The sequence below is a fragment of the Parus major genome, chromosome 1 (genome assembly GCF_001522545.3).
Source record: "Parus major isolate Abel chromosome 1, Parus_major1.1, whole genome shotgun sequence".
In the NCBI taxonomy this organism is placed as follows: Eukaryota; Metazoa; Chordata; class Aves; order Passeriformes; family Paridae; genus Parus; species Parus major.
In genome coordinates this window covers 112,907,479-112,920,352 of record NC_031768.1, presented here as the reverse complement: position 1 = coordinate 112,920,352, position 12,874 = coordinate 112,907,479, and the positions used below count along the sequence as shown (strand labels likewise).

Below are 12,874 nucleotides of genomic sequence, written 5' to 3'. Positions count from 1 at the left end.
GTTCCCAAACCTTTCCAGGGCTGCACATATTCACTGTTCTCATCACCCCTGGGAAAGTAAACCCTGGAGTTCCTGCTGCTCATCTGAAGCCCTACTTTGTTTTTTGAGCAAACACTGCACAGCCTTAAAAAGCCCGACAGAACAGGATGCTTTTTCTTTCCTGGTGAAAGCAAGTGTTAAAGACTGGATTACAAGATGGGAAATGGAGTTGTATTTTTATGTGGCTCTTTTGTAATTGCAGGATTATGTTTAACAAAGATCCTCTTCAGCTACACCAGTATTTCATTCCCTTTGGATGCTGGTGACCCCAGGGCTTTCCTTACCACGTTAAACTCTCCTAGATGGAGTTTTTTACTCTATATTCAAGATGGAATTTCCTTTTTCTGCTTCTAAGTATTTTGTTAACCTATTTTAGGAATGATTTCTCTGGATTTATACCAAATATAGCAGCCATGACTCAGCCTCTGGTTCTGGTTTTGGACTCAGAGATGCACTTGCTGCTTTTGCATTCCCTCTGCCTCTGTAATTTCCCCTTCTAAATTTCTAATCCAGTCCTCCTGCATTCCTCCAGGAGCTTCCCTCAGTTTACATGGCTTTCCTGTTGATCTCACAGTTTTCAAGATTGTCACAATATTTTATAAATGGGCAGCAGAAGAAGAATTCAGCACAGGGGATAGGACAAGGGTGGAATGGTTTTAAACTGAAGGAGTGTGAATTTAGATTAGATAGATATTGGGAAGGAATTCTTGAGTATGAGGGTGGTGCTGGCACATGTTGCACAGGGAAGCTGTGGCTGTCCCTGGATCCCTAGAAGTGTTCCAGGCCAGGTTGGACTGAGCTTGGAGCAAGCTGGGATAATGGAAGGTCTCTTCTAACCCAAAGTCTGGAATTCCACAATGCACCATATCCAGTTGTCTGTCAGACTGTCACAAAGCTTCAGCTGGCATTTTAATGTACAGGTGACAAATCTGGAACTGCAGTGTTCTTCTGGTTGCTCTGGGGAGTTCCTTTTCCTCCACATGGCACCTGTGGAGCAAAGTTCCTTGGAAGCTTCCTCCCCAGCATGGACTGTCCTCTGCTGGAGCCATGGTGGGCTTTGTGGCCTGGCTGTGGTCAGTAGCTCATGACACACATTGTCCAAGAGCCATGGGCTGAGACAGGCTGCACACAGCAGGATGGAGAGGCACGGGAAGCTTGTCAGTGATGCCAGCTTCAAATTCTAAGGTGGTTCAGGGGCTGATGAGGATTTTTTTGAGTGCCCTCTTAATTGCTGGTAATTGGCAGCACAGCCTGAGCAGTTCTGTCTCATGTTCAGTTCCCTGTTTCCCTGCTCTGATGTCTGCAGAAGATTTTCAGGATCAGATGGCAGCAGTGAATTGCAAATCAGGAGGATTAGCATTTGTATCAAATATGCTCCAGCAGAAGGAGATTACAAGTCCTGGGTCAGCAAGAGCTCAGGAGTGCAGCTATGGAGCTGCTGCTGTGGTGGGGGTGGGAATTGTGCTCTGTTCCTTCTACAAGGCTGCCTTGACAGATCATAGAATCATGAAATCTCCTGAGCTGGAATGAACCCACAAGCATCAAAATCCACCTCCTGGCCCTGCATGGACACCCCAACAGTCCCACCCTGTGCCTGAGAGCGTTCTCCAAATGCTCCTGGAGCTCTGGCAGCCTCAGGGCCACGGCCATTCCCCCTGGGGAGCCTGCTCAGTGCTCCATCTGGGTGAAGAACCTTTTGCTAATAATATTTAGCTTCTGCCAAGATGCTGTGTTCTCTTGTGAAAATGCAGAATAAAATCCTTCCAAATGGTGTTCCTGTCCTTCAGTATCAGACCTCCCTTTCTCTTTCCAGCCAGTGGACAGGTATTGTACATCAGGTAAAAGACCAGGAGAGGTGCAGGCACACGTTTCATGTTTTTAGAGCTGCTTTTAGTGTTGGCTGAGCTGAACAAAGGAGGGATGTGAGAACATCAATGGCAGCTTCACCTCAGCTCATCCACACTGAGTTGGAAATACCTGCAGGCTCGTGTTCATTTGAACACTAAGAGTGGGAGCAGGGGAAACCTGGGCTTCCTCTGCCAAGGGCTTAAACACCCACCAAACACACAGATGAACTGCTGCCTGTGGCAAACACACTGCCTGAGGGGGAAATTAAAAGTGCCACCCTAAAACCCTTTGTAATTACATTTCCATAGCCCTCAGCCACACTGGGAAGACAAATCTGACAATCTGATACTGAAATCTGGGCACAGCTGAGTTTTAATTTCCAGAGAAGAGAGGGGTGTGAAGTGCATCTTCCTCTCCTTGTTTTGTGTATCTTCCATCTTCCTTTGGAATTGCACTAGGGGTGTTTTGCACATTGAGGGATGCTGGTAGGAGAGCACAGCCCCGGTAATGCCAGTGGGGGACACCTGTGCCCTGGGAAATTTATGTGGAAATACTTTATGGAGTGTCATTCACTGTGCTCTGATTCTAAATACAGGCACCATTCTGTTTAAATTTGCGTAGGGAAAGAAATTAAAATACAAAATATATACTACAAATGCTATTAAAGGCATATCATTAATTGTAAAAGGAATAACCAGATCATTTTATAGTTAATGAAAGAAATCAGTTTGGGGAAAAAAATAAAGAGACAGGGGGGGCCTTGGGGAAGTGTCTTGCTGTGTAACATTTGTTCTTTCTGAAGTGTGTATTCCCAGGCTCTCCAGATCGTAGAGGTCGTGGCTACTCTCACAGTTTGCCCTCCTTTTCTTTCCCTCAAGGACATTTATTCGCTCCTGTTGCCTGGCAATTCCTGTGAAGATTGCCCAGGCCCTGCCCTGTGCTTTCCCTGTGTTCCCTGTGCCGGTCACATTGTCCAGCATCCTCGGACTGCACTTCCAGGGGATGCACATCCAGTCTTGTTTCTCTCTTACCCACAGCGTGTGCTGCCTACTGGGCTGCTTATTATATATTTAATTCCTTCTAGATCCCCTGGTAGTTCTTCCTTGCTGTTGGAATCATCTCTTAAAGCTGAATTAATCATTGAACAGAAACCAGGAACTCAGTCGCTGTTGTTTATTAGGGAAATAAAGAAAATGCCACCAGTATTTCACAAAACATCTTCTGGGAATACTGAGTTTATTTTCCAGGCATGGGAAAAAACTTGTGAATTCATTAAAAAATAGAGTGAATCTTACCAAAATTAGTCCCCTACCAGACTGGGGGTTTTATCACAGTTATTATCAATTTGGGCATTGTCAGAGGACAGAGAAATCTGGAGAAAGGAAATCTGTCTCTTGAGTAGGTGATGTGCACCTGTTGTATGATTGATAGAGTTCATTTAAGACGAAAATTGAATTGTTAGGGAGAAATGATGGCAGAAAAAAGCCTTATTATGTGCAGAGATGAGGCTTATCAGCATGAAAAGAAATGTGTCACAAATTGGTTGCAAATCAAAGGCCTGATTTTTTTTCTTCTTTTTCAAAAAGACACAAATAAGGGCGTGTGCACTGCAAATCATGGAATTGCTGTGTAATGTGTGCTGGGATCTTTTATGCAATATAAAAAGGCTTTTTCTCTGTAGAGTTTATAATATGAAGCTGTGAGGCTACAGACAACTCTGTGGGCTTAACTAGGTGAGTTTATTCTGGCTATACCTGAGTGTTATAAAATCAACACTAAATTCTAAGAATAATGAAATTATCAGTCATAGGTACAGCAATGGAATTGTTAAAATTGGAAACAGCCTCCAAGGACATTGAGTCCAAATGTTCCCCTGGCATTGCACCAAGAGTGCTGGGGTGGAACTTGGGACAAGGGATGGAGGGACAGGACACAGGGAACGGCTTCCCACTGCCAGAGGGCAGGGATAGATGGGATATTGGGGAGGAATTCCTGGCTGTGAGGGTGGTGAGGCACACAGAAGCTGTGGCTGCCCCTGGATCCCTGGAAGTGTCCAAGGCCAGGTTGGACAGAGCTTGGAGGAACTTTGGACAGTGCAAGGTGTCCCTGCCCATGGCAGGGGTGGCACTGGAGGACTCTCAAGGTCACTCCCAATCCAAACCATTCCATGATTTTGTGATTGTTTGACCTACACGGATGCTGAAGCATCCAAACCAAACCATTCCATGATTTTGTGATTGTTTGACCTATGGATGCTGAAGCCCTGGTTTTTCAAGTGGCTCCTTGATCGTGCAGCCAGGAGGGACCGATTTGAGATGAGTTCAGATGTGGGAAGGTTGACATTTGCTTGGCTGCTTCCGAGTAAGCTTTTCCTTATGAACATTCCCAAGAGACTTCCAGGACATTTTTAACTGGGTTTTTTGCTGTCAGCACTCACTGTTATTTTCAGGAAGAAGGGAATGGGTGCTCTGCAATTTCTGCCATGCCATTCATTCCCCGAACCGGTCTTATTCCCCTGATGGAAAACAAGGCAGCAAAGCTGAATTTTCTGGCCATCATGGGCTGGGGACTTAGTAGTTCTTTTTTCCTGATATAAACTGGAAGCTGTAAGCTACTTCAAACTTCTCTCCCCACTCTTTAGTTTGGGAAGGTATGTCCAGAAATCTGTGGAAAGTGTTAATTGTTGACTTGCCTTTCAGCCCTTTCCTTTGTGTTGCTGCAAAAGCATTCCTGGTTTTGGCCTCCTGGGCTGGGTGTATTCACTGGAAACCTGAACAGAGTGTTTAGGTGAATAAAAGCACTGCAAAATCTTCTGTAGCGGCAGGCTGGAAAATTCTTGGCTTTTCCAGTGGTTGTGAAATATGAATATGCTAATTGAGTGCATATTGCATGTGTTAGAGATCATGCCATACATGCACTGATTATTGGCTCGTGTCCCTTATACAGTGTCTGCCACTAACCTCTGGTAAGGCCTGTACAGAATGTTTGACTTGTGTTTGAGGCCTAGGACAGCTTTACAGACATCTGTAGCCTTCATTTAAAGATTTCTGTCGTGGTCATCTGTGTCAGCTTGCTTTTCTGTTGTGCTGGTTATGTGCTGTGTCACTGCATATTTCTGCAGGATTAGGCTCCGAGTCTGTGAAAGAAATGCCAAGTAGGACAGAATTCCAGAGGATGTGAATTGGATAAATACTAGAGCAGTAGGGCATAGGTGCAGAATCCAGGAATCCCAGACTGGCTTGGGTTGGGTTGGGAGGGATCTTAAAGCTCATCCAGTGCCATCCCCTGCTGTGGGCAGGGACACCTCCCACTGGCCCAGGTTGCTCTGAGCCCCCTCCAGCCTGGCCTGGAAGGATGTCAGCATTCCTGACAGCGAGATGGATGCTGAAAGATGGCTCTTCTGCCCAGGAGCGCAGCACAGGTTGGTGATGGAGACCCTTGGATTTGGGATGTGGTGACCAGGCAGTGGTCTCCACCAGCACTGCTTAGTCTCTGGGAAAAGAATGCCAAGCTGTTGTGGGCAAGGGGAGGAGACTGAGCTGTAGAACAGCTGATCTCCCACTTCAGTCTTTGAGAGCTAGATGTGATGAAGTGGGTCTTTGACATTTCAACCAACTACTTAATTTCATATTTTCACGTTGAACAATCTTTATTTTGAAGGCTTGTAATAATAATTGCAACACCACTGCCTTTGGTGTGCATCCCTGTTTTTTTTTAGCCTGAGCTGTCCCATGTTTCCTTAGGAAGTTAAACGCCTGCCTGAACTCTGCCTATGATTGTTGCAAATTTCTTAATTTGAGTTCTGTTTATTCATCACTTGGCAGCTTTCTCCCCAAAAGTCAGCAACTTCTTTTGCTTATTTTTCAAGTAGTACCAAGTTGCCCCATATATTTTCTGGGTGCACATCAAGCCCAACATAAATCTGGAGTCTGTTTTTCTCCTTCCATGTAGCTTGGTTTCCAAATGGAGTGAGGGAATGCCACTGTCTGCCTTTCCTATGGATGGGAAAGACTTTCAGGCTCCTGGGCTTGTTAACACAGTGCCTCTTGCCAACATGAAGTTACAAAAAGACGACGATAAACAAACTTCTTGCCAAAGCTCCCTTTCTGCTGACAGATTTAGCCTGGGCCCTCCTTCATCTTCCTTGGTACTGCTTTGTTTCAGAACAAAGATTCCAAAATATTGAAGGAAGGAGGATCAATCCCCTCCGTTTGCACTGTTCATCTTCCTGTTTCCCAGTCTCTAAATCCCATCTGGGTCCATCCATCAACGTGAACAGAGAAGAGGACAGGGAGAGATTTCCTGTGCTCCTGATGGGAAAGTGGGGCTGGAGCTGCTCTTCAACCTTACCTTGGGTTGCCTGACTGGTTTTCAGTCTTGACCAGAGAAGAAATCCCAGAAGTGACCAGAAAACAGGACCTGGATGAAGATTGTTAGGGAATAACAAGGAACAACCATGATTGCCAAAGAAAACAAGGTGTTAAGTATTCCTGCTCGTTGAGCAAGAACAAGGATCAAACAAAGGTCTGCAAGCATCTAGTAATTTGCTTTAAGATAAAGATAGTAATGTGTTTAGAGAAGAACGAAAACAGTGTTATAAACTAGAGCTATAAGTTTGTATTCTATTTTTAGATGCTTGGCAAAAACTATATAAGTATTGCAAGAGCAAAAAATAAAGGTCTCAGTTCCACATCACATTGGTGTGCTGTCTGATTCCTGCCTTAAGATTGGACTTAACACATGACTGGAAGTGACAAATTACAGACAAAACCTGCAGCACACTGGATTTGACCAAACAAAGCCCAGGGAAACCTCACCCATCTGTCATTAAAAGGACATTTCTGCCCTCATCTGATTTTAATTCCAGGAAGATTGTATTGCTGATGTGCCAACTTTGTAGGGTGTGATCGACTCCCAGACAAATTTAGATGTTTATCCTGTTGCAATCCATGGGAAGATGTTTTCAATATTCAAGATACAGCTTCAAAGGGATTCTCCCATTTTGGGGGGAGTAATTATAGAAATGGAGGGAGGGTAATTAGTGGTAGTGGTTGGAAATTTTGGAGCAAAACATAAATTAAAGCTTGGAGCTATCTTGGAGGATAATGTGATGGAAAGTGGGTATTGCACCTGAATCTTGGTCCTGCCAGCATGGTCTGGTTTGCCTTAGAATCATGGAATCACTTAGGTTGGAAAAGTCCTGAGGCCGTCAAGTCCAACTGTGAATCCAGGCCAAGAGCACCACTGACCCGTGTTCCCTGAACTCTTCCAGGGGTGGTTATTCCACCTATTCCAATGCTTCCAGTGAACTCACCCTTGAACCTGCTCTCCTGCATCTTCTCTGCATCTGTAAAACAAAGCCAGAGAGGTGATCAAATTTTAAAGAGCTGGGAAGGGGGGAAGATTATATTTATTAGTGTGAGAAATTGTCTTTTTATGGATATTGCTTTTGTGTCTGGTTGTTCTGTCTGACTCCTGCAGTGCAGCTTCTCTTAGGAGGAGGAGCAGTGGTTGGCTGGGAGAGAGGTCTAAAGCAGCTCGAGAAGGCTCAGATAAGAAAGATAACCAAGAATATTTTGGTTTGTTTTTTGTAGTGACTGGGTGATGTTGTGGGATAGATGTTTATAATCCAGGTTTTTCCTGGTGGCCAACCCAAATCTCCCAAGGCAGTGCTTGTGGAAAGGAAGGAGAAGAGAGAAGTGCCTTCAAGCTGCGTGTTCCAGGAAGCCTTTTCAGCAGAACATAATGAAGTAGGATAGGGAAGATAAAAGAATGGAGATAATCAGCTGGAGGAAGCCGTGGCCCAGTTGGAGAGCACCAAGTACAAGAGTACAGCAGGGTTCATCTCCAAAGGGAAAGTCAGCAAGGCCTCAAGTTAGAGAAGTTAATAGGAATATATCAAGGAAGTTGTTTGAGAACTGCTGAGAATGGTTTGGGACTCACTGGGGCAGAGATGTTAGATCTTTTAAAAAATACATGTATTTATTGGTTACCTGCTGGTGAAACCCATCAGACTTGCAGATAAAAAGCTGGGAATTTTCAGCAAGGAATTCATCTGCATTAAGACATTTTCTTCACTGGAAACAAGTTAATATAGCCCCAGCTGTGCCAGAATCTTTTGGTTTTTCTCATCCTGAAATTTCTTGTGGGGGAAATGGTTCAAGGCCAGGTTGAACAGGGCTTGGAATAACCTGGTCTGGTGGAAGATGTCCCTACCTGTGCCAGGGGGTTGGAACTGGATGACTTTTAAGGTCCTCCCAATCCAAACCAGTCTTTGAGTCTATTATTCAATAATTTCTCATTTATTTAGGCTACAAGGGGTGTTTGTGTAAGCTCTGCCTAATTCAAATAGGCAAACACAATGTACAGATATTTTGCCACCCGCGTTCAGGTTCACCTGTGCAACAAATGATCTCATCTTCCTAGTCCTTTTCAGGGAGGACAGGGATTTCCTTTACAATATTTCAATATGTAGTCTATAATATAAAATTGAATTAATAACTGAATTATCATTTTTTGATCCTCTGGCTTTTAAGCAGATTGTAAACTTCAGCAAATGAAAGGTTGAGATTTTTCCTGCCTCAGCATTTATTTTTTGGGCAGTCTGAGGTCAGCAAATTCCAAAGTCAAGAGCTGCTTTGTGCTTATAAATTATCTATTTCATTTTACATACAATGAAGACAAAAGGGCTTGTTGCTGATAGAGATGTCAGGCTTTTCTCCATTGGAAGTGTGTGGATTTATTTAGTTCTTCATCTCAGAGGAAACAGTAGGTGATGTGAATGTGTCTCCTTGGGGTTTTGTCTCCCAGGACACTCTCTTGTGTCTCCTCAGTGAAGATCTGAGTGCTCTTATCCTGGTTTGGAGGTGGATATGTTGGAAGATGCTGTAGGTTTTTGGGATCAGCTTTGTTTTCCATTTGCTGTTTTTTGAGATCAGGAAGGTCAAGTGCTGTAGTGAAATCCCTTGCTCCAAGGCATTTCCATGAGGTTTAGTTCTTTCCCTCTGCTGGGGAGGTGTGACATCAGCTGGGAGAGGAGAAGTCAGCCTGGGACAGTGGAAGATGAGAGATGTTCAATCAACTCTTAAGTTCAGGTGTTGCTAAAAAAAGAATAAATTAAAGAAGAAGCTGCTCATTGTGGAAACTAATCTCTGAGTTCGTGCCTGCTGTCCCAGACTTTTTTGGGGAAAGGTGGGATATACCCTTCTAACTTGCCTAAATTAACCTTTAACAGATAAATTGGAAGGTAATTTAATTATTGTTTGGTGGATCCCAAGTGAGGGTCAAGCTTCAAACGATTTAAGTGAAAAATTGTCAGAAAATTAGTGGAATTTGCATGGAGTGTAAGGTCAGGAGGCCTTTTCATGTTCAAGGAGACTTTGGCTGAATATTATTAGCATGCAATTTGTATAAAATTCATTTAAAGAGGTGATGTGCAGGTCAAGGAAGAAAAGTATCTCTTTTCTTTGTTCATACTCTCTCATGTTGGTTCTGTGCCACCTGATGTGAAATAAATTACTTTTGGCACATAGAGAAAATACCACCCTCTCTCTGGAGTGTAAAGAACGGGTCTCTCAAAAGGCATTGCATCCCAGTGCCACAAAAACCAAGGCAATGGGAGTTTAAAGGGAAAATCACCTTGACACAAGGAATGACATGAAAGGAAATGGAAAAATGTCTGTTGCTCAGAGCAGCTCCCATTTCCATTGTTTACTCCTTTTTAAGTTCAGAGCTGCTATTTTGTTTTTGGAGAGCCTGAAAAACTCTCCTGTCCATGTCACTGTTTTAAAAACCCTGCAAAACAGATTTAATTATATATTCAATAATAATATATTATTGAATATGTATTTCATTATATTTAATTTCAAAATATTTCAAAAATATTTCATTCCTTTATTCTGAAAAGATAATGATAATAACTTCATTAACTTCCTGGATTTTCCATGCCTGATTTATTCTTTTAGGTTTTATATTTGGTCAGAGGTTGGCCTTGATGATCTTGGAGATCTTTTCCAACCATGATGATGGGGGTTGCACACCCCCCTATGGAGATGGGGGGATCTGGGCACGGTGTTCCCAAAGGCACAAAGTAAACCAGTGATGGAGGAAAACAGTGGGATGCGGTGTTCCTGGTGTCCCATGTCTGTAGGAGCTTGGAGATGTGGTGATTCCCGATTCCCAGGGGTGGGGGACACACTCATGGAACCACAGAATCATTAAGGTTGGGAAAGCCCTCCAAGGTCGTGGAGTCCAACCATTCCCCAGCGCTGCCAAGGCCACAGAGACCCATTCCCGACCTCCCTTGTGGCTCTGTTTGCCCTTCACGTGGAGCAGTTCCCTCCTGCGATGGGAGCGTGTCCTGCACTTCCACAGGAATGCTAAAATAGATGAAAAGGTAACCAGGTTACAGCCACAAAGTATCCCAAGACTGTTTGCCATCAGTTTATTCCCATGGCATTCCTGCTGGAGTTACTCCTTGCTGGAGTCTCTAGGAGCAACTGAGCGTTGCTGTCTCAGGGATTAGGAAGCACTGGAAGCTCCTGCAATAGAGCAGCACTGGTGTTTGTCTGTTTATAATTAATTTTTAGTAGTCTTTTTGTTGGGTATTCATGGCCACAAGCGAACTCTGCAGGTTCTGGTGGTGCAGGAGGTTTAATTTTGCTAATCCTGTTTTATTCCCATTTCAGCGTAGCTGTTTCAATGCCACAACATGGTGCCTGCAATGAATTTCAAATGTATTTTCAGATGGCATTGTCTTGCAGAATGGGAGAGAAAATCATCCTTCCCAAATGCCGTTTTCAGGGGCTCTTTCCTGCTGTCTGGAAATCCCACCTTGCATACAAAGTAGGGAGGAAGCACAAACCTCTTCCTCACAAGCTCTCAAGCCCCCACCACGAATACAACCTTTTTATCTGGGATGAAAAGCATTTTCTTTCATCCTTCTCAATAAGAGTATTTTGCTTTTACCATTTGGTACAACACCTAATGCAAGCCACACATAGGCAGTCATTTTTTTCCCCTCCCAAATTATGATTTTTTTTATACTCTTTACACACACAAGAGAACAAATGAAATGGTGCTGGCTTTGAAAAGGCACTTTAGAAAAGCAGCCGTGATTCCTGCCCTGTCTGGGAGCAGGTCCAGCTGTCACTGGGTGGTTTTTGGTGAGGAACAACGGAAAGGTGAAGAATTACCCTCAGAAATTTTATTTCATGAAATCATGGAATGATTTGGGTTTGAAGGGACCTTAAATTTCATCCAGTCCCACCCCTGCTATGGGCAGGGACAACTTCCACTAGATCAGATGCTCCAAGCCCTGTCCAGCCTGGCCTTGTGCAGTTCCAGGGATGGGGCAGCCACAGCTTCTCTGGACAGCCTGGTCTTACTCTGATTTTCTTAAAGATCTCCTTAATGCTCTGCTGTGCGTTAGTGAAGCCACTGCTGGAATTCCAAGTCTCCCTGTCTCTTCCCGCTTGCTTATAACCCTGATTTCCTTTGCTTTGAGAATGGCTCCTTCGGTGCTAACTTGGGGGTGGAGGGACAGCTAATTAATTAAGCACTAATTGTTGTCAAGTCAATCGGTGCTAACATTTAACACATTTAACGTTTGACTTGTTTACTCTCCAGAGGTGAAGGGAAGGAGTTAATGATCTAACAAATTGTGTCCCCATCATGAGGGACTTGTTTGAAGAGAATGGTGTTATTTATGAACTGTAAAATAACACATTTTAACAAAATCCCCAGATTTTGAAGCAAGATGGGCTTGGTTCTGGTGTGAAATTACCACTAGATAGCTGTGGAGACAAGTGCGTCGCCTAATAAAGCTTAATGACTGATTTTCCCATTAATCAGAATTGAGAATGTGCTTCATTAAGATCATTAACTGAGCCAGTTGCCTAACTGACAGTTAGACACAAATTCCCAAATTACTTGCATTCCTCTTGATAAAACCCACAAGAAGCTGACCTGGCTTCATGGTCTCGATTGGAGAGAGGAGCACAAAGGCTGTGGAAGTCTCCTTGCTCACATAAGCTCTGTGTCAGCCTCCCCATGGGACACGGGTGGGATGAGGGGGTGGCCCTGCCCAGCCCCACACAGGATCCAAGCCTTGGCCTCCAGGTTTTCACAGTCAGCTCACGCTGAAAGCTCACCAAGACTCGCCCTTCTCCATCTCGCCAGCGGCAAGTGGTCTTTTATCTGCTGCTTTTGGAAAGGTCAGGTCTTGGGCAGGGTTGGTTTTATCACCCAAGAACTGCTCGCTCTTCCGAGGGGGAGAATTCCTTGCCTGACTCTGAGGCTCCTCCTCTTTGTTCATAGCAAGCTGGAAGTGGGGTCATGAGTCCTGAGCCCCCCTGGAGCAGGGATGTGGAAGATGAATCTGCTCCGGGTACATTTGTAGGCAGAATATGCAGCGCTGGAGAAGTTGTGGGAATTAACGGAGAGATCCAAAACTTGAATTATTAAATATGCTATCTGGTTGTAATGTCTGGTTGTAAATCCCTTCCTTCACAGCTTTCTGTGTCTGGAATTCTAACAGGGTGATGCTATCAGGAGTCTGCACAGACAGTGGCTCGGGAGCCAGTGTAAGGCAACCGTCTCAACTCTGCTTTTCTTTTGTCCTCAGAGTTCCCTGTCTTCCACCATGAATCCTGTTTACAGCCCCGTCCAACCTGGGGCTCCCTACGGAAACCCGAAGAACATGGCCTATACAGGTAGGACAGGCCTTGTGGCTTTCCCTGAATGTCTGTGTGGGGTGGTGGTTAATCCCTTAATGAGGGAGAAAGATTTCCCATCGGGGAGCTGGATGGGAGCGTGACCTGCAGGAAAAACCCTTCAGCAAACCCAGTGCAGTGAGGGTGGTGAAAAGAGGTGGAGCAAAGAGGATTCCCTGGAAATCCTAAGGAAAAGGAATCAAAGAGATTTTCTTTAGATTAACAAAAATGCAGGCAGCTGCTGGGACAGTCAGCAGGAAGGCTCTCCTCAGAAC

At 44.4% G+C, this 12,874-nt stretch overlaps 1 protein-coding gene across 2 annotated transcripts in view; it reads left to right on the top strand.

The window, feature by feature from the left end:
- FAM168A (family with sequence similarity 168 member A) overlaps window positions 1–12,874 on the top strand; it is a 131,185-nt gene that overhangs the window by 54,836 nt on the left and 63,475 nt on the right. For both annotated transcript variants that reach the window (XM_015632476.2, XM_015632483.2), the window contains one exon: window positions 12,512–12,599. In XM_015632476.2, the coding sequence (XP_015487962.1) occupies window positions 12,512–12,599 (88 nt within the window). The remainder of the gene's footprint in view (window positions 1–12,511; window positions 12,600–12,874) is intronic.